The sequence below is a fragment of the Diuraphis noxia genome, unplaced genomic scaffold, assembly GCF_037042655.1.
Source record: "Diuraphis noxia isolate RWA-SAM2 unplaced genomic scaffold, SU_Dnox_SAM2 contig0005, whole genome shotgun sequence".
NCBI classification, from domain to species: domain Eukaryota; kingdom Metazoa; phylum Arthropoda; class Insecta; order Hemiptera; family Aphididae; genus Diuraphis; species Diuraphis noxia.
Window position 1 is genome coordinate 47,818,524 of NW_028301715.1, and position 24,469 is coordinate 47,842,992.

General features: G+C 33.4%; 1 protein-coding gene across 3 annotated transcripts in view; it reads right to left on the reverse strand.

Annotated features, from left to right (window-relative positions):
* Positions 1–8,224: 8,224 nt before the first annotated feature.
* The window catches only part of LOC107166417 (uncharacterized), a 71,929-nt gene continuing 55,684 nt past the window's right edge, over positions 8,225–24,469 (reverse strand). For all 3 annotated transcript variants that reach the window (XM_089229867.1, XM_089229868.1, XM_015515074.2), the window contains exons 3-7: positions 21,291–21,462; positions 14,008–14,069; positions 11,987–12,131; positions 11,228–11,324; positions 8,225–10,237 (exon numbers count right to left, since the gene is read on the reverse strand). In XM_089229867.1, coding sequence (XP_089085993.1) covers positions 10,163–10,237; positions 11,228–11,324; positions 11,987–12,131; positions 14,008–14,069; positions 21,291–21,462 — 551 coding nt within the window. In that variant the 3' untranslated portion in view covers positions 8,225–10,162. The remainder of the gene's footprint in view (positions 10,238–11,227; positions 11,325–11,986; positions 12,132–14,007; positions 14,070–21,290; positions 21,463–24,469) is intronic.

The window sequence follows — 24,469 nt, forward strand, 5'->3', positions numbered from 1 at the left end:
TATTAAATTTTCAAGCTTTTCTACCCAACAAATAAATTTTTAACGATATTTATAGAAAAATAAAACCAAAAAAGTTGAAAAATTAAAATGTTAGTAAACAGCTTAAAACAAATGTAAATATTTTGAAAATTATATAAAATGCCTATATAAACATTCAGTCAAAATTTCAAGTATCTGCGGTCATTTATTTTAGAGTTACACCAAAATAAGAAAATTGCTAAATGTGAAAACCAGTGAAAATCAAATGTTGTAAAAATTTAAATTTCAAATGCTCATAAAAACTTAATTTAAATTTCCGGTGGACATTTTTTTGTGATAAAGATTGACAAACTTGTAAGGAATCTTGTATTAAATTTTCAAATCTTAGATTTAAAAAGAAAACTCTTTATGAATTTCTAGCTTAAAATAATTTACGAATTTTCGTGATTTTTACGTATTTTGTCGAAATTCAAACTTTGAATGCTTATAAAAAAAATAATTGTGACTATGAATTTCTTTTATTTTTTAACTGCTATTGTAACAATATGTTTAAAACCTTGAATTAAATTTTCAAGATCTTCTACCCAAAAAATAAATTTTTATCGATATTAATTTTAAAAAAAAACTAATAATTATCGAAAATTGTATAATATGTCTATGAATAGTTCAACTTAAGTCGAAAATTTTTGAAAATTGCATGGTTGATAGAATATATTTATCATATAAACATTTGGTGAAAACTATTCTTGTAACTATGTTTATTTGTTTTAAAGTTACATCAAAAACCAAAATGATTTTGCCGAAAATTGATTGTGTGTAAAATTTCCCGTTCTTCCCTTAATTTTTAGTTTATTTATCCCGATTATTTAGAAAAAATAATTTTTACTTTTGACCCCCCTTCCCCAAAGTATCAACTAGATTCACTTTTTGATCGAACGAGGTACTGAAGTCAATAATCGAAGCACTTTTACTGTCCCAAAACGTGATGACAGACACAAAAAAAACACACACACACATATCATGGTAAAATCAATACATGTTGATCGCTCTGCTCGGAATGTAAAATATCTGCTAGATAATTTTCAGTAAAAAAAGGGGTTCTCGTTGGAAGAATAGAATTTGGTATCACCACAGAATATGCTCATCCTCAAGTGGTAGAAAAAATATCAGAAATTTGAAAACATGGTCTGTATATCAATAAGTGTACTTGAAAATGTTATAAGAATCAGAATCTGAATAAATGTTCTATTAAAAAGGAAAAAATGGACGTGAGCATGCTTAAAAAATGGCCCTATACATGCACACACACATGTAATATTTTTATAGTCTATCGCCCCTGCAGTGGCGGATTAATAAAATTGCGAGCCGATAAAATGTGACCAAAAACACGTTAATGTATAAAACACATAATATCACTATATATTATACCTGTATACAGGTTTTTCACGTTAAATATAATTATATATATTTTTTTTACACGTGTTTTCCGCTGCACACTCGCCCGCTCCCCGCGCGACCCCGTTCGGTATCGTTTAGTCGTAAAAATCGTTTCTCGTATAATAATAATAATAATATAATTTAGCTCGTAACATCGTATAGACATTACTGCGGGCGAGGTACCTAACCTATAACCATAGCAGCTTAGTTAATACGAACACACACACATACACAGTTAGCTGCCCGCCAGTGTTATATATATATATATATGTATGTATGTATGTACATTATAGGTATATATATATAGTTTATTATTATGTATAGTGCCTACCCATGTACGTGCTCCGCGATTTATTATTGTTATCGCGAACACGCGCCCGAGAGGTTGACACGCAATAACCGACGATTCCGTTTTGGAGGCGAAACGGGCGCGCTCGCGAGTCCGATTCGGCACGCGGGACCCACATCGGACGCGGCGAGTGGGTATGACCTAGTACGTCATGTCATCACAAAAGTACGGCGACGGACAGACTGCGGACGGACACTGCGGCAGACGGCCGATTGCCTCGTTTTATGGCGTGTAATTTTGGTGTTATATTGTAACGTGGCGGCGAGTGTGTATCAAATATTTCACATGAAACTTTCGCGCTGAAATTATATTTCACCACTCTGGAAATATTGAAAAAATATATATAATTTTTTTTTTCGTAGGTACGTTTCGTAAAATCATCATAGCCATAGATGGTCACACCTAATTTCATATACCTGTTGCAGATTATAGTGATTTTCGATAATGGGTATATTATGTTTTAATTTTCAATCACGCGGTGTATATTATATAGAGCGAAGATGCATAATGCATATAGAATATATAAGATGGTGAAATTTACATTATACGACGTACAAGCAACATTTCAATAACGTTTTCTACTTAACATGTTTGAATCAAGTTGAGCCGTAGAGGTGTTTATTATGATGAAAAAATGTTTCCTTTTTCTTATTAGACAACAGTGTATTATTATGCTAAATTAAAATTCCATTTTTTTTGTTTATTGTTCATCAAAATGAAATGTTTCAAAACCTCATATAACTGTAGTAAAAAATACGACATAAATGCTTATACTTCAGTATTGCAGTATACATAGGCGCCAGGTTTTCAAAAAGCTATTGGGTGCTCTTACCAATGTAAAACAACAGTGGCGCAAGCATTGGCGGGGAGGGAGTAATGGGTTGTACCCACCATCAATTTTTTTTTTCTAATTTTGACTTCCGAGGTTTTGCCACAGAATTATAGATGAAATAGATTTTTATATCCTGTGGTTTTTCTTTGTAGCCACTGATATCATACAATGAACGTGGTGATAACGGTTTACCTGTTTTAATTATATTGGGTGCTCCGCACCCAATGGATATTTTCAATGGGTGCTCGAGCACCCGAGCACCCATGTACTTGGCGCCTATGGCAGTATATATACCTATGCATCATAAAAAGTTTTGTATCAAATCAGTTTTTGAATATATTATAATAATATGCAACTTCCTAAAAAATATGCAGTTATCAGTTGAGCGAAAATTGATTTACATATATATATATATATATATATATAAAGATCGAAACACTATCCGATAAAAATATTCTGCTTAGGAGAACGAAACTTAAAAATTTGTATTCCCCCTCCCCCCCACCCAATAAAAGTAGTTTTTGTAAAACGGCTTAAAATTATGTAAATGAAATATTTTCAAAATCGCCAGTGTTTTCTAAGAAAATGAGCGTTTGGCGATCAACTCACGTATATATATATATTGTAAATAGGTGTATAGACGGATGCCTTTATTGAGATCCGAAAAATAAGTAAATTTTACATATTTGTTTCCATAATATAAGTCCACGCATATACTTTGCATGTGAAATGACGAATTTCGGTCCAGTTGTCAATCGTCAATATATAATATACTATAGATAAGCAGATATAGAGGTATCTTTTGCAGTCTTGTTAGGCAGTATTCGAATATTTGTAAATACTTTCCTTTTTTTTTTGTTTTGGAAAACACTTTTCACAAGTGAAGTGTTTTAAATACTTTCAAAATACTTTTTACTTGTATTTTATTCCAGAACAAGAAAGTCTTTTTTCGCATTTAAACGAACATTGATTTTATTTCATTGAAATTATTTTAAAAATAACATTTTTTTAATGCTTCTCTTAGAGTTTTTAAGATTTCGTTAAACACTCGACTGACGACACTTAACCTTGTCAATCCACCTCGTAGAAATTTAACTATTGACAACTCATCAATAATAATGTATAATAGGTGATGAGGTGTGACATCTGAAATCATGATATGGGACCAAATTTTCGGAAACATTTTGATAAACTACAAAACAAACAAAAAAGAAACACTCTTAAGATATTTCGAATACTCTTATGCAATGTATTTGTATTTGTATTCAAATACATTTGAAAGACAGAATTCGAATACGTATTTCAAATATACGAATGACACCGATAAATGCCGCGAATATACATAATTTGAAAAAATATGAAGGTATAATAGGTAGGTAATTAATGTAGCGATTGGCTAATCCATCGTAACGACCAACTCGAATACTATATAATATATAATGCTGTGTATATGCAGGTTTTGTATTGTAATATTGTTTATTGTTCCAAGAATTTTTTTTTTTTATTTCGCTTATTGTGTCGTTGTTTTGTACGCAGTGTGTTAATGTGTTTGGTTTTACTTCGGATTTCGACATCTGTACAGTGTTAAAGTGACGCCGAGTACAAACTTACGTACTTGAAACCGTGAGCATTTGAGATTTTCATCGTTTGATATTATACATGTGGGTGGACGAGTGAAATAATTTACTGATCAAACAACGAATATAATATTATATTTACTATCATATATATACCTATGTTATAGTATATTATATTGTACTCACTTAAAATGTCATAACATATTATATTAATGTAGTACAATAATTTTAATTTTGACGAAAAGGCACCATCGTCTATTGTTGTAGACGACATTCCATGTTCATATTCTAGTAAAAAATCATAACTATTTGGTATAATCTGCGCAGTCCCGCGGTCGTTAGCTGTTTTCCGCGCTAAATCGAACATTTTTACGCAGCTCTTATACCGTTATACCGAAATTTATTTGAGTTTTTCGTCTTCGATTTGTCTTTATGCCGTCCTAAAACAACGTGCTTGACTTGCTTGTGCCCTAACAACGGTCCTGCAGGGTATATTATGCAGTGATTAACAGCGAATTTTATCAAAGTAGTGCTCATCATCATCGTTTCCTCGCCCCACCTTAGCTCATCCAACAATAATGAATAAACGTAGTACGCAATTTAATGTCTATATTTAACGTCACACGAGATAATTGCAGTAGCATATGATGTGTTGTGTTTTTTCACGATTAATTAATTAATTAATTCACGAAAAGGAGAAGGGTCGAACACCGTAAAGATAACATTTTTTTTTTTTTTTTTTTAATTATAAATGATCAGAACAGTTTGAAAGTATTGAGACGACCACACTGCATCAATAATGGTCGTCGTATGTTTCGGTGCACAATGGATTTTTAAACCTAACCTAACGATAAACACAAATATGTGCTTTTTACTCGACTATTATAACACCACACTTCCTACCACATTAAAAATATTATCATAAAACACACATTTTCAATTAATATAAAAAAAAATAATTATGATACTTTAATGTGTCTATATATTATATAAATATACAAATATAATTACTATCTATATATTCTATATATTATGATTTTTCAACAATATGTTTTGTAACAACGTAACTCGGAAATAATTATTAATATTATCGGTAAAACTAATTTACTTAATAAACTATATAGTTTTACGCCAAATATACCAATTAAAAAAAAAAAAAATTGTTAAAATCTTAAATCTTGTAAACCTAGCTACCATAATTTTATTGTAACTATAATGGCCATCATGTTTATATGATCAATAAAAAAAAAAATAATAATTTACCGAAGTACATAATATCTGCAGGAATTTATAATCGACGTAGGTATATCACGATTCGTCCGATTCGACCACAAATTTTTTTTTTCATCATCGTATATCCTCTGCTGTATTATTGCGGTCTCTCTTGAATAGTGTCATTATTTGAATAGCAAGCTTAATGTGCATAATTATCTATATTATATGTATATTATTATTAGAAACGACCTGCAAAATCCGATTCAAATCAAATATTCTCGGAAAATCATATAAATAATAATAATAAATAAACAGAATTCGTGACTTTGTGCAAAATAAAAATAACTGACCGTCAAAACACATTGCGAAATAAATATAAGTATGTTATAATGAAATGTATTTGTATTATAATTCGAACGTATACTTATTTAATAAATGTTTTATTAAAATCACAGTTATTATTTTTATGGTATTGTTTTATTTTATTACAAAAAAACAAAATTACCACAACTGTGACGTTTATCATAATAACCATTTCGTCTAAAAAACAAAAAAAAAAAAAAAACGCAACACATTAAACAGTGGAATAATGTTACTTACTTTTTGCATGAATTATACGGTAGTTATGGACTCGAGTATTTTAATTACCTAAAGTACATTAAAAAAACAAAAATCGAAACACTGTCTATAAATCGTGTTAAATTATTACTGTAGTTTCATTTTTTAATTTCTGATTGGCTTCCCAAGTGAGGATACAGCACCAACGGTTTACAGGATGGGGCAGCAAAACGGTCGACTTTCAATGACAAATTATAAAAATTTGAAAGATGAATACAAATTTATTATTATTGTAATAATAAGTGCCAATACATATAACTTGCTGTTTATTTTTGAAAAATGATTTCATCGAGACGATGGCCGCCATTTCTTATTTCAAACACTCTTCTAGCCCCAACTTTGTACGATTTTTCACTATTACGGTGTACCTACATGGGCACAAATAGTGTTTGAGATTATTTTTGTTGGGAGAGAGGCTGAAATAGGTTTATATTGGACACTTTATTGATACATAATGTGGTTTATGTGTGTATGAGATTAGTTTTTATTTTTTTTTTTGGGGGGGGGGCTTAGTTTAGTGGGCTTAGCCTCCCCCCCACAGTCGTCTCTCATTTGCGCCTAAGACGGTTAATAAGTTTGCTTCAAAATTAAAACATAATAAAAAAGGTCCCGATGTCGTCTAATTAATAAGCACTTACATTTAAATTTTATAAGAGGTCAATTCTCTAGTTTTCAAACCAACGGAGCTAATTACGAGGTCGACTGAGTGTAAAATTTCAGCAGCCAATCTGCACGAGCAGAGCCGCTCGCAAAATGAGTATAATATATAATATAATAAAATAAGTATTTTTATTGGGTTGAAAAATTATATGTTATATATTGATTTATATCATTGCGAATTTTAAAAAATCGTTCGACGTCTTATAATTGTTGATACGAAACATGATAACGATGAATACAACAGCAGGAATAAGTACAAGTGCGAAAAATGGTCATCATATATTTCTGATAAAAAATGACTGAACGTAAGGAAATTTAAATGATGATAATTAATCGAATATAAACTTAAATTAATGTTCAATGAATACACGCATCCATCGAATAAGAATTAAAAAAATTATAGAAATGTTATCCTTGAAAACTTCCGAACCCGTCAAAAGAGGATACCTAATTATTATTATTATTTGTGTGATAGAAAACTTTCTACAGATTTCAATGTCATAGCAAATGTGACACACGTCATATCATTCATATGTTATACGAAAACAGCCCCGGTGGGATGCAAATGCAAATGCACCCAGTTGCATGGTGTCGCCACTTAGGCGCCGACGCGACGGACGGTATACCGAGCAATGCAATATAATAATAATATGTAAACGTTTTGATTCGTTCGGTTTTGCCGATTTCGAGTCGTGCAGCAATAAATCGGAAAACAAATACGGATCTAGGGCAGCCAACCGGACGCGGTAGGTGTTGACCCACATAAGCGCAAATCGCAGGGGTGCTGAGGGTGCTTGGCACACTGAATGTTAATGCTATAGCACCCCCCGCATCCCGTGGTTATAACTTATAGTACTATTATACCATCATATTTCCATCGGAGACGGCGCGAGGGGGGGGGCAATCGGATCGGTTGCCCCGGGCCCCGCGATTTTAAAATTATAATCAAGGCCCCGCAGTTCTTAAATGATATTTTTTTACTGTTCAGAGATTAGTTAGTTTGGATAATATATTATGTAATGTGTGACTGTTATTTGTTTTGCCCGAGGCCCCGCAAATCCTAGCGCCGTTCCTGATTTCCATAATAATCACATTTATTAAAGATTCAAAAACAGTTTCATATTTATTTGATTATTCATAATATAAATTATAATGTGTCGAGTTTACGTCTGGAAATAATTATAAACTGCAATGACATATAGAACATATTACAGAGGTATAATATCATAATAATTGTTGTGAAATTATGATATTAACGGGAAATTTGATCTGTTTCGTCAGACATTGTTGGCGCTTAAGCCCCCCCCCCTAATGATGTTTTTGGCTGATTTGTGCCTATGAGTGTTGCGAAACATCATTAGCATTTATTTATACACATATCATTATGATATAAACATTAACGGGTACAATAATTTATTGAAAACGGACATCCGGCTGCAAGGACCGCGTTTCATCACCCTGCAGAATGCATATAGATTTATAGGCGTATGCAATTTATGTAAACACAATAACACGATACATTCGACATGGATATTATGTAAAGTACAACAAAAAGTGTTTGGTATATATTTTGAGTTTATTTTTATTTACAACAACTAAAAAATATCGTAAATTTACTATAGCATTTTTTTTTTTTTACCATTGTTATTATTAATATTAAATTATTACAATAAAAAAATTAGGAACTGGTAGATTTCTCTGTTTTTTTTTTTTTGTTTTTTTTTTTGTAAAAACTTTTTTTTTTACAACAGTTATAATATAATATTCATGTATATATATGTATATATAATATATATCATACAATATAGGTACTGCAAAAAAGAATTTTTATTTTAGCATATCTAAAATTCATTATACACATAAATACAACTACACACTGGCTGGAGGGAGGAGGGGGGGCACAGGGCAGTAAGCTTAATTTGATAACAACAATCTGGTAGTAGGTGCGCTCGAAGAAACAATAATACAAATCTACTTTTTCAACAGAGAATAACAGCAATAATTTACATTAAAAATAATAATAAATAAATAACTATAATAATAATAATATAAAATATAAAAACGCATAAATTTCAAATTTACCACTTTACACAATTTTTCTTTTATATATAAATCGAAAAGACATTTTGTTTTTTTTAAAAAAATATTCACAATTCCTCGTTTTCAAAATACAATCGGCTTTTTTAGTTATAATTTTTTTTACGCATTAGCAAGCATTGGGAAAAAATGGTAACCCACTATTAATAGTAATAATAAGGCGGGAGGAGGAAAAAAAACAAAACAGTTTAAAACAATGATTCTAAAAATTTAAAAAAAAAATAATATATATATATATATATTATATGGTGGAGATACACATAGAGATAGGTTCGCAGAATTATATATATATATATAAATATGCATACATATACATTTATTTATATATATTTATACATGTATAAATATATACATACACATACATATATCGTGTGGGGAGTGTAAGCCATTAATGACAGCAATTATAGTTGAAAAGTCTCGTCAAGCGGACTCTCGTTTTGCTTTTTTTGTCGTTACCATCGAAACCATAGACAAATGGCTATATTATAATATATTTATATATATATATAATATATGTATATATGCATTTATAATTCTATATATATATATATATTTGCTCAGACGATTTTTTTTCTATATATTAATATATACGTTTGAGGTTAAAAAAGTCACGAAAATTACGATTTTATACAATATAAAACACCATAACATATGATCAATATTTCGAGTGCGTTTCCTATATTATAGCGGCACGTATTTGTGCAAATAATAATAATTTTGAGACACAACGGGCAAAATCTGAGAAAAACGCGACGACGGACGGTGACACCACCACACACGCCATGGGGAATCGACGACGATAACGACGGAAGTAAAAATTAATGTATAATATTCACTTTAAAACTAGTCGAAATATGTGTCAGTAAACGTCGCCATCATCGGTTATGCACATTAAACGGCATAATACGCCACGGCGATGCTCACAACACAATAACAATAATACAATATTATCAACGATGCACAACTATAATTTACAACAGTTGAAACGGTCCGTTTAAAAACAATTTTTTTTTTCCAATTTGATTACAATTCGACTAATGGGTGTAAATTTTTCTTGACTCCGAATTTGAATTTCGCGCGTCGCGTGTGCAAAAATCGTGTCGGCGTTGAGGTCTCCGGACGCGACGACGAAGGCGATAGATACCATCGTCATCGCGTGTGCGATTATAATAATATTTTGTATGTCTGTATCGCAATGGCTGGTGACCGAGTGTGGTTGTGCCGCGTGTGTGTACGTATAGTGGTATCCGCGGCGCGTTGTGCGGCGTCCGTTCGGCACCAAAAATATTGTATTGATCTCTCCGTGAAAAAAAAATCGTCATCATCTGTCGTCCGCACACGGATTGCGCTGAACGTATTATTATTAATAACTTTGGAATTATAGCTGCAGTCATCGTCTCATACGATCAAAGGTTCTTGTCGCGAACTATCTTCGGAGCGGCGGCCGTCGCCGGAGGATCGCGTCGACTGTTCCTGCGGGGGGGGAAAAAAAAAGTAATTCGTTAAAAATCGTATTTTTTTTATTTTAAGTACCAATACACAATATTTTTTAACAATATCGTTTCCCATAACATAATATCGTCATCGTCGTAGTAATAATAGTAATAGTAGTATAGTAGTAGTAAGTTTATAATAAACGCTCGTCTGTGTGTGTTTTTTTTATAACTCGGACATTAACATAATATATTATAACCAACCTCACGTCTCAATTACAATGATTTCGCCCACGATTTGTACTTAAATTACCACGGTAGAGGATATAATATAGTTATAATAACAATGATAATATATACGCACACGATGTTTTCTTTCCCTCCCGACGTTATATACATATATATATATATATATATATATATATAAAAGGTTTCAATGAGTGGTGTATAGTTTTTATACGCACCGCCGTCGCCGTATATAATATATTTTCTTTCTTCGTAAAGAATAGAACGCCGACGACGACGAGCATATAAAAAGATCGTAAAATACCATATATTAACGTATGGATCAAATTCGCATCTGACTATATGTTTGTGTGTGTGTGTTCTGTGCTGCTTAGCATACCCGCCTGCACCATATTTGGACAAACTATACAGTGGTGGTTGTGTGTGAGTATATATTATTATTATTATATGTTAGGCTTTGAGGCGCACAGAGAATATTATTATTATTATTATTATTATTATTAGAGTTTCCTTTTTTTTAATTAAACGAGATGCGGTGGCATTTGTATTATTATACGTATTCACGTGTGCAGCAACAATAATCGTCGCCGACGACCTAAATGATTAGAAACCGAAAAACGGAAAATAAAATAAGCGCGTGGGTTTAATATTCGTAAAACAAAAAAAGAAACAAAATAATCCGTTTTCGTCCAATGGAATACCGAGCTCGTTTTTTTGTATTATACTTAGGTGTGCATATACATCACCAAAAACAATAATATAATATAATATAATATACACTCACTGTGATTACTGTCTTCAGGGGAATTGTGATGATCGTGTGCTTCGGACGATATGAGAACGGCCGCTTTTCCGCGTCCGTCCAGTTGCCGTCAACCATTCTGTAACAAGACGAACATTTCATATTTTAAAGGTCATCGTACTGAGTTACTAAATATATATTATATTTATGATATTTAAAATTTGAAAAAATCTCAGCCAAAATAACTAACAAATCTATATTTTTATCAATTGAACCATAATACTATTCCCCTCGTCAAAATAGTATGTACAAAGTTTTTAGATTAAATAAATATAAAACTGAAAAAATATCCCTTCAATATAGGTATAGATTTATGCACGAGTACGATATACCTATTAAACAATTATTATTTTATACATTACAAAAAGTATATTAAGTATAAGATGAAATCATCCCACATCTATAAATTTGTACTGTACTTAAAATATATTGTCCCTGCCTCATAATTTACGTATTATTTAATCATTACTTATTTATTTGTTTAAGCTCATTTTGAATGGTTTGATACGATTTATTAGTTTAGTTGTCTTAAAATTGTAAACGCGCTTTTGAAATAAGAACTGTTGTCTCCTCCGCGCAAGCCTATAGGTTTTTGGAGACGATCATTTAAATAATTTTTATTTGTATAATATACCTACTATATATAATAATGAACACAAAATGTTTTTCTTAAAATGCAATTAAGTTGTTATTATTATTATTTGTGGCAACTCTGCTGCAGCAGGTAGGTAGTTAACTTACGAGACGTCCGCTGCGTTCAACTTGAGTTTCCGCTGTCTCTTGGACCTCACGTAAAACGTGGTGCAGATTATGAACACCAAAAGTACCGCCACGCTGACGCCCGATGCTATGCTGGCCGATTCGAGCATCACTTGTCGTCGGGCAGCTGTTGAAAATCATAAAATTCAAACAATTAAAACTGCACATATGAACGTCGTCTATACATATATATTATAATAGATATTGTATAATTTATATTAAGCACACACACACATACACACACGTACATAATAGTGTGTATACATCACAGCAATATAGTTTAAGTCAAAGTTTACCGCCTCGAGACCGCACTACACAATATACGATGATGATGACATGTGTGTAGGTATACATGCGCATAATATTGGCTATTATTGTCATAATATAGTATGCGCGTTTACTTTATATATATAATATTATTATCTTCTCGTTATATTTTCATATAATAATGGACCTAGAAAAATAGTATAGGTATGCGAGTAGATATGTATATAACATGTTATATACGTATTACGTATATATGTAATCAAGCGGTGTCGTTTTCTTTTTGTTATTATTATTTTAATAACGCGACAGACGCTGCGGCGGCGGCGGAGGGATGATGGCGCATACCTATATATAGTAGGTAAATGATTAGTATGCCGGACAGAGCGCGGGTTTGGTATGCGGTCTCGTTTCTTCTTTGCCTCCCCCTACACCTGTGCGAGCATATAAGTCTACACACAAAAACGTTATATAAGCGCGTACACACACACACACACGCGCGCGCGCACTCAGGTATGTGTATGCACATACGCTGCAAGTATAAACCTACAGTATATATTATTACACAGGCGCACGTGTGTGTGTGTCCACGGCCCATTCATGTGCGTCCGATGCAGTTCGGACGCGGCGCGGTGGTCAAGTATATATATATATAGGCTGCGAGTCAGAGGATTTTCGTCATCGTCTCGTCGAAGTATAACGTATATACATCGTACATATATATAATATATGATCGTATAATCGTCAGAATATTATTAAATCAAATCGAAATGTGGCAAACTCTCGAACGACGGCAGGCGGTTGCGGCGTCGGCGGCGACGGAGACGACGAGGTCGCGGAGAGACAACCGTCGGGTCGCCTTCAAAAAAAAAAAAAATATATAAATAAATAAAAAAAAAATAACTCACACAATGTAACCTCCTCCTCCTCCGCCTCCACCACTACCTCCACCACCGCCTTCGCGCGCCGCCGACGGATTTGTTGTTTCGTTTATGTTGCGGCGGCGGCAGCGGTAATAAGAGATCGCGGCGGACGGCAATCAATCGATTTCGTCAAAAGCTATATTATACGCTGCGCAGGTCCCCACCCCCCTCGGCCACCCAAGTAACACGACATCGTTTTTATTGTTTTTGGTTTTTAGTTTTAGTTTTTTTTTTCCCGTATATAGTTTTTTACTCGTCCGCGTTCGTTTTACAATTTGAAAATAGCGCGCGCACACGATCGTGCTGTAGTGGTGTGCATCACCGTGTGAGTGGAGTGCTCGACGGATTTAATAAACCGTCCGTTTTCTTGGACGGCGCCCAAAATCGCGGTCGTAATAAAGAAAAAAATGTAAATCGGTAGGCTTTGCGCGTTGATTTACTCGTACACAGATTTTTATTGTCATCTCCGCGCCGCTACTGAGCGGCAGTAATTATTTTCGAAGGGAAAAAAATGCCGTTTGTGTAAAAATAACGACGTCCATCATCCGCTCGCGCGCATATTACATACATACATCATGTATATATATATAATAATAATATGGCGTGTAGGGTTGGATTTAGTCTATCAAACCGCTCTGTATACATATATATGTGTGTGTGTGTTTTTTTTTAAATGTTATAACGCACCAGAGTTTTCGGTATCGTATTATAATAATAATTATAGTATACCTATATATTAAAACGATAGACGAGCTCGTGTGTGTGTGTACGAGATATCTATATACACAACGCGTATAATATCATAATATTACTTACTCGTGTAAGAGCCGTCCAAATTTTTGAACTCGCATCTCTGTCCCATGAAACCGTCGGTACATCTGAAACACAAAAATCACATTTTAATATATCTATTATAATAAGTATGCTGTAACAATTATAATATATTACATGATACCTAAGTATTTATGTATATGCAGTATGCACTGCACGTCTACACACCTAACATTATGTACAATTAACTGCTGACCAATACTATAATATTAACACATACCTACTCATAATTGTAAGGCCTATGGTCAATACACACCATGCATGAAGTAAGTTAGTTCACTGTGCACCTAAGACCTCAACACTCAATAAATATCGAACTCTGTATTATAACTACGATACAGTCAAATAGTTAGATAGAATATAATTTAGGTATATAGCTTGTGAGTATTATTATTTGTAAGTGTTTAATCAGCTATATTATTATTTGTAAGTGTTTAATCAGCTATATAATAAAACTAAATGATAACTGAAACGGAATCCTAGTTATTTGAATATATTTAAGATCCTGTTATATATATACCTATATATCTACCCTTGGCTACGGTAATTGCATCTATAGAGTCCTACGACTCTCACTGGATATCTTATATTTAACTGGTCGTTCCCCCGACCACGTTACGATACATATAACACTAGAGGTGACCAACATGAGCCACGCGGATAAACACAACGACATCGAAAACCGACATGTTTATAAATACATTTTTAAATTTTCATAATTTGTTCGTATTTCATATCGTTAATTATTAACAGATAAATAATACCTATTTTTTATTTTTTTTTAAATTATTATTTATTAATAATAAGACGCTAGCCGCGAGTTGACTTGCACCCCAGTGTGGTATATATTATTACCACACAGACGATAAAATATACAATACATTATCGTCAAAATAATTTTCAAAACAGAATAATATTGTGGTCGTGTGTTATCGGTGTTGCGTGCGTCTATGTGGCACGGCGCTCGGAGTGTAATCGCGCCCGGGACAAATCGAAAATATACAACAATTAAAACGTTAACGCGATAAAATTCGTATTTCCGTCTATTACTACAGCATTTAAGTATGTACAATGTATTTATGTACACGCGGTTATATACACTGCAAGTCAGTACAATATATATATTTATGTATCTGTGTGCGTGTGTGTGTATATAGTTAAATTCGCTTTCTGCGCCAAAAGCACTCCTTAGAAAATTACGATGCCCGTTGCAGCAGTATAATACGTATGTGATATAAGTATTTGCTGTGTGCCTCGACCTTGTTCCGAATTGATTTTTATCAACAACAAGTCACTTCGTTTGTGTAACGGCCGCGGGTGTAATAATTTCTATTTCAAAGGCCGTTTGTGCGTGTCTCGTTAATCCGATATTCTTTTTAAACGTATAATATAATACGATTTCCAAGTAAACGTGAACAATTTTCGAACATTGTCTGAAGATTTATGGAACCGTTTCCTTCTCTCTCTCTCACTCTATAAAAATATACACACACACACACACACACACACACACACACACACACACACACACACACACACACACACACACACACACACACACACACACACACACACACACACACACACACACACACACACACACACACACACACACACACACACACACACACACACACACACACACACACACACACACACACACACACACACACACACACACACACACACACACACACACACACACACACACACACACACACACACACACACACACACACACACACACACACACACACACACACACACACACACACACACACACACACACACACACACACACACACACACACACACTATACACTATAAAATCGTTTCCCAACACAAGAAACCCACGTTCCATCATATTATATACGTGTAGAGTGTATATATGCATGTGTATTCGGTATATTCCTCTCTCCGACTGAAATATGTTTATGCATGAGTAATTCAAATGGATTTTTCCTTTTTCAGCGTCATCGTAATTAATAAGCAAATGATTTCTCCGTGGAAAGTTTCGTTTTATTTCTTCGTTAATATTCAAAATTAAATTAGAAACCAAAGGAGGAAAAAAAATCGTAAATCGGTGCATATATACTCGTAATACGATTGCATTGACGGTGCATTGATATCATAATATTATACACAGCGAGTGCACGCGATTATTACTACATTCGGCCGAGATTTATACGAAAAGCGCGACGACTCATCGTAACGAACAAAATGTCCCAACAGTGCAATTTTATTACTATATATATTATGATGATAATTTTTACGAATAAATAGACCATATATAATACGATGTATACACGTCACGATGCAGGAAAAACGGCGAACGCGATGATGGGTAGGTACATACATACATATCATATTATACATGTACATAAAACGTCTATATAATTTCTAAATGCGTGTACGTAATACGCGGTGTATTTCGCACGTTTATTTTTAACATCATCTAATCGCTCGAACCGACCGTTTCGGAACGTTAAACTCCAAAGTTTAATCTCGTACGTTATACCTATATACGTATATAAATATATTTCATGTATATGTATATATGTATATAAGAACGCATATACACTAATAATATATTCCCTTCCAACTGCAGCACCAGCATCTCGCGAAACGTTCTTCGATCCGATGACGGACGACTGTAGCATAAATGCACGCTGCGAGCACGGCGCGAGTCAAAAATCGGATATAATATATAATGACGACTCGACAGTAAATAGGTAATAATAATATTATGACGATCCGCGGAGATTTCCGACCAGCTCAGCAGCGTTCGACCGGCGTGGGTATAGGTACATGACGACACATTTTTTTCGGTGACAAATTTTCGCGGTCCGAAAAACGCCGCAGACTATTATGATTATCGCGCGCGTTTACTATTTGTGATATTTATTTATTTATTACGATCGCGGGTCGCCTATACATAGCAGCAGCGGCGCGGTTATGGCGCGTACCCATTATTATATATAAGCTGCACGTATATATACAACCGATCGGTAAACATCACATAAACTGCACATTTTCGAACGTACCTACACATATTATAATATCGTCGTGTAGGTAATACCTATATATCTACCTACCCGCACACATACAGATGAGAGTTTTCCTGCAGCAGACGTCGTCGTCGTCGATGCGCAGCTGCAGCGGGCGGGTTTTTGGGTGTGCGGTAGGAATTTTTGAAATATTTGCGACCCCGGCGTACTGCTGCGCTCGACTCCTCGCACGGTGGCGGCAGAGCGAGAAAGAGGTCCGAAGGATATCCGTGCTCGGGCATTAAACAGATACGTGACCCGCAATGCGGCCCGGGGATTATGTGTGTACACACACGCATTTAATAACGCCTATGTATATAATAATATAATACATACGCTATGTGATGGTGTGCAACGCAGTGTATGTGTGTGTGTGAGAGAGAGTGCAGTGCGTACACCTCGTCCTCCAGCCCCCCCTCGCCACCGCCCCAGCAGCATTCACATAATATTATATTATTATAACCCGTCCGCCGCCGCCGCCGTCGCCCCACACCCCGCCATTCGTCCGTATATTTCATAATATACACATATATATATGCGATATAGGTACGTGCATATGGGTACGTATAAGTATAATGCATACTTAGGTATACGTGGATGGTTACGTGTGTGCATGTGTGTGTGTGTGTGTGTGTGTTAACGTAGCGCCGGCGGTCGACAAAACGCGATACACTTATAGATAAAATATTTACGTATAATACGATGTGTAGGTAGCTATATAGAAGTTGGATGTACAAATTATATTATATATTATTGTTATACAGTGGCACAACCGGGTAATCCTTAAGCGGAGTGAGAATGCTAGAAAATTGTTTTAATCGTCACGTAGGTATATATATAAATATTTTATAATCTTATATTATTAGGTAGGTATATATTATAAATTATAATCTATCATTGATAATACAAAAATACAATGTGCAATATTCCCTAATACATGTTTTATTAGGTACTTTTAACCATAAAAGTATAAAACAGACGCGAAGATGTTTTATAATAATATTGCAATAATTAGCGATCCATATCTATTATCGGTAAAAGCTCATTATATTAAAAAAACAGAAACTGAATCTTACAAATACGAAAATTTCGGCACTTCCTAGTTGAGCCACTAACACTTAGACACTCTGTACTATAATACTAGTTGAGTCCCGAATTATTTTAGGCGAGTAAAACAAATATAACACGTTTAAAAAACATCAACACTTTTGTGTAATTCAAAACTATTTTAATGGTTCTCTCAATAATTATTGATGTATAATGTAAACACTTCACTCTGTGTCCCGTTTATAACCTGTAAAAGTAATCAGTGGATTCGATTTTATAAAATTAATACCTTACCTACACATTTTTACCAACACAAAAACGATTTTTTAAATAGATTTTCAACATTTTTGTGTAGTTCTTGCCGAAAATAATCTAGAGCCCAATTTATATAGGAATTTTAATTTTGGGACCAAACTCGGATGCAGACGAAAAAATACTTATTTCAAAACTTAGATAAGGTATACCAACTATTTCGTTGATACCTATCAAAATTAACACGACTAATTGTCAATTAAAAATTGTCAAACACAATATCTAATTCATAAAATAAAATATGTTGTGTAATGTACGTTAAATCTTTATAGGAGAATGATGTTTTCTGATAAGCTTCAAATAATTTGATAATTTTCCACGCCTTAACACTGATAGGGTGAGAATATCGGACCCGAAATCCACCCCCTCGCGAATGCGCCTCTGTATTAATATAATATTATATACGCCCGTAGAGATAGGCATGTGGATACAGTGCAGTTGAAAGTTAATCGTATGTAAGTGAATTCTCCTGTAGACGAAGTACACTATTGCAAAATATAGATATTTTTTTTTTTAAATTTGCAAGGTACAATCATCGCTAATTTTATATACAAAATATGTAAGGCGCTACACAATACCCACCATTATGCATTCATTAGTTAGGGAAAGGAAATCTATGTAGAAAAGAAAATTCGAATCGATATAAAATCGGTCAGTTGTAGTTAACATAACTTTGGTATTTCTATTTATACACATATATATATATATATATATATATATACAAGCGTACATTTACAGTAGTAAATATTGATGTAATTTCAGAATTTTGAATATAATATAGTTGAACAGAGTTGATTACAATATAGAATGAATCTCAATTAATTTAATTCGGAATAAATGAAAAATATTTTACTAGTTAGAAATGGTCGTAAAAGTATCGTCGTGAGTAAAGGTCACGTCAACAGCGGAAAATAATATTCGCGGTACAACATCGATCACACTATATAAATGCAGTCACGATGACCAACCAATGCTAGGGGCGGCTTTCATTTGGGCGAATAACCCAAAATAACATATCGTTTGGGCGAATTTATATACATCATTTGGGCGAAATGTACACACACCTCTAATTTATCTAATACATCGTTTGGGCGAGCCGAGTTATTAAAAAAAAAAAATTGTTATATAATATTATTCCTAAAAAATAATTTATAAAATTATGACTAATTATCACAATATTATATTTAGTCATCATATTGATTATAATTTATAGACTATATAATATACGTTTTCCTTCCCATTTTTAGAGACTTAGGACTCTCAGTTAATTCTAATTGGTACATGGTTAAAAATGTGTTATGTTGTAATTGTCATATATAATTTATTATCTTATAATTTGTTATTAGTATGGTACCTCATATCCATTATATATTCTCATATAAATTGTCATATTGTCATAATATTTTATTAAAAATAGTACCTAACTAGTTTTTTTAATTTTAACTCATATTTAATATGATCGTATTTATTATATGTTAAATATAACATGTTACTTCCCTATTATTATTCAATAATTTATAAATTCATCTAAACGATCGGTTAATTTCTCGCCCAAATGATACAGCTCTACTCAGGTAAATTTTGGGTTATTCGCCCAAATGAATGACGCCCAATGCTAGAGTCCGTACCTAAGTTTAAAGAGGTTTTTGCTGCGACGAAATGCACTTTACTGTAATAATTGTTTTACGCACAAACGCTGAATATATATAGTACCCATAAGAGGTATATACTTATGTGTAAAACTAAATTATAATATTATAAACGATTATAGACGTATATATATATATACAGTGTCCCGTGAGGATTTGCCCATTGCAATATCTCCCGAAATAATGGTGATATCGAAATTCTGATTTTGTAATAAAACTCACAGGGATAAGAAGTACAATTATTTCATACTTTAATCGATTTTAATGTTTTGGTAAAGAAGTTAAAAAATATTTTTTTTTATTTAATTATTTCCATAAAAATTAGAGATAGCCATTTTGTAGAGTTTATTTTTCTGAAGATATTGATGTTTCAAAATTGTATTTTCATTAATTTCCTGATTTTTAATATTTTTTTAGTTTCGAGAAAAATTGCGAATTTATAATTAACACCGTAATGCTATCAAACATGTGACCCGCCGCGCCACGCGCATTCCCATACGGCCAGCGGAATACCTTCCGTGCTCCTAATAGTCATACATTATAATTTATAATCATATCTTATATTTTCTTCAAAACTAGAAAAATATTAAAAATCAGGAAATTAATGAAAATAAAATTTTGAAACGTCAATATTTTCAGAAAAATAAACTATACAAAATGGCTATCTTTAATATTTTTAGAAATAATTAAATAAATAAATATATATTTTACATTTTTTACAAAAACATTAAAATAAATTAAAAAATGAAATAATTGTAGTTCTTATCCCAGTAAATCTTATTATTAAACCAGAATTTGCAATGGGTAAATCCTCGCGGGACACCCTGTATATGTTCCATGATACCTATGTAACTGCTGACCACATTTAGTTCATTATGTATTAAGCAATAGTTAGTTCACTGTGTACCTTAGATCACAATACACTGCCAATACTGAACTCCGGAAAACTACGATACATTGTCACTATGCAGTATATATATTATATAATAATTGTAAGTGATTTTTATTGTTAACACAATAAACCTAAATTATAACTGAAGTAGTACACTATTTATTTAAATATATTTAAGATTTTTATATCTGTCATCCCCCAGCTACGGTATAATTATATATCTATAGAGCTCTATCTGCACTCTCACTGGATATTATCTTATATTTAACTGCAGGTAATCGTTACCCCGACCACGTTACATTATTATTATTATATACTCACTCGCAATTGTACAGCACAGATTCGCCGATTTCGATGGCGAAACACGTGGCTTCGTTGAGACAATACCATTTGGCGTATACGGTTGGACATGGGGTGGTGTGGAAGGTGATGTTCGGCCGTTCTGTGGGCTGCAACGGTCGCGGTTTCGGCGTCGACCTACTCGAACACGCGTCTGTAACACACATACGCGAAAATCAAAAATCAAAAACCGAAAAATGTTTTTAAATAATTATAATATATAGTTTCAAAATGTGACGCAAATCACTTAAATTATAGTTTCACCACAAGGGCCAAACTATTTAACTTCAAAGGTCCCGCGCGGAGCAGGAGGATTTTTCGGCTAAAACCGCAAATTTATCCTATTGGCCGATTATTATTACTGAATAATGATGGTCAAAAATTGCAGTGATAATTATAGAATCTTTATGATATCTATATAGACATACACATTACACAAGTTAAGAACTGTTAAGTGCAATCTACTGCAGTTCATAATGCAGTGATGATATAGGTACTGCATTATTGTAATTATTAATTAAAATCGATATATTTTCTGTTTGAAAGCACAAACATTTTTTTTCTTAAATAAACATCTAGGATCCAAATATTACAATTATTCTCATATTTTTGAGGAACAGGAGCGCTAAAAATTATGTGTGGCCCGGGGCAGATGCAGCCCTTAATTTTCCCTCCTGCATCGACCGACCCTGCGATCTGAGGGCTGCGCCTATATATCTACACTATCCATATATACTTACATTATAACAATATAAAAAAATAATATATATATATATATATATGATATGACAAAAAAAAAGTGTGTGGTGGTGAATAAGACATCTATTATCTATCTCTCTCTCACTGTATATACATATTATATATTGAGTACGCGAGTCGTATATACAAGAACAATGGCAGCGAGCACACATACGACACACCCATATATAGAATAAGGGACCTCCCGCACGACGAGCCCGGACATCCGATATCTTTCGGAGCGCTTGGCGCGTGATAACGGTACATGCACTTTTTATCGGAGCCGGAAGGGACTATTATTATATGTATTATAATATGTTATATTATTATGACGACGTATAATAGCGTGCCACCGCCGCAGTGGCGATGCGTTATGTGCTGTTATATAGTACCTAAATGTTAAACAACATATACATACATGCGCACATGTCGCACCCCGCCCCCGTATGCTTCGTTGCTGCAGCGATTTAAGCACACGCGCGAGCGACCGCTCACACAATGGGTTTGCCGGTATCGAGAGACTCAATGGCGACGACTACGACGAACTATATACGAAGATAATAATATTGTAACGCACCGGGCGACCAGAAACGGATGTAAGATTTGTATTCATTTCGAGATCATCGAGTCTACACACACGTGCGAGCGCCGTTTTTTTCGTTTTTTTTTTCCTATATAATATTAGGTAGGTATAATATGTCTATATACATTGTGCACCTCTTGAAGTCTGTGCGTGGGTGGGTGATATGAGTGTTTATGTGCATGGCGTTTTTTATACGCACGACGAGATTATAATATTCGAGTTTTCGTCTCCGCATCAGACGTCGAAACTGCAGCTATATATGATATCGTATATAATTATAATATATAGGTAGGTACACCGCGATAGTATATAGCAAAAATCTTAGCTTTTTTTTTTAATCAGCTAACGAATCGTAATTCATCAGTTGATCGATAAAATGCTTTTTCAATCACAAAAAGTATTATTTATCTTGCCACATTATTGCTGTATATACAGTGGTTTAAACAATTTCGTCTTGTATTAATTTTTTTTAAATGCTTGGATGATCGCACTTACATTTTAGATTTATCGATATTCGAGGCCTGTTCTCGATATAAACATATTATACAAAATATTATGACATATTAAATCACGAGAAAAAAAATCAAAAATGGTTTCTCTATATATTATATAATAAATATAGTATATGCAAATCGGCGTGTTCACTCGCTTCTCGTTACACATCACATATAATATCGATTAAACTTGTTTTACGATTTACCCACAAATTTTATTTATAAAACAAACGCTTTTATAAAATGTTGTATACTTGACATATTATTATATAGCTTTTTGTATCAGTTTTGATTGTCAAAATATAATAACGAACCGTAAATTACGATACACACGAATCTATACGAGAGCGATTGTGTTTGCGATACACCGATAAAATGATAAAACTATACGTCATGCAGACAAGTCCAGATACCCTCGGACTGCTGCAGGTGTCAGACTCATAACATGTTGCTCGTGATATCGTCGTGTTCTACGCGTGTAATAATAATATTATTTTTTTCATATATTATATAGATGTATTATATACCTATTGTTCGTTATATCAACATTTCGACATCATTAATCACACGTGTGCAGTCTGCGAAGAGTGCTTGATATTATTATTATTACTATTATTGGCTTAAGTCCGAAATTTTGTCACCAGCCAATAGCCGTAATGATTAAACTACACATATATAGACATTAAAGTCAATGACGTCGCCGTCGGATAATAACCGTACCACTAACCGTACCACTTACGACGGAATTCATTATCACTGACCATATTATTATTATATTGTGTTAGATCGTCATCGAACGTTTGAAATTCAAAACGTACTAATGAGTAGGAAATAAATGATAACGCTCTCACGGTATAACACTTTATACATACAAAATATACATAAACCATACCTAATCGAAAATATTTTAATGCACAAGCATGCGATGTACATAATTATTTCATCGACAACAATCCGCGGTTTTAATACGAGAAAATCAATATCGGTACCATAATAAACCGAACCATTTGTGCCCCCCCTACTAAAAAAAAAAAAAAAAAACGACCATTGAGAACGCAAAATATTTTCGACCTGTACCGGCGAGTCGCTCAAGTACGAATCTACCACGGTTTAAGACAATAATAATACGTCATAATATTATCTTTAATATAGATAAAACCTACCCATCTACCTTTGCGTCTTAAATCGCTCTACTGACTTTCGTCTAATACATAACTGTAAGATTATACGAATAGAGCAACGTTTCTCAACCTATACGGCACACGCACCACGCTATAGTGGTACGCCCTTCTAAGCTCAGTGGTGGTAGGTAGTGCACTAAAAAAATCACTTCATGATAAAAATGG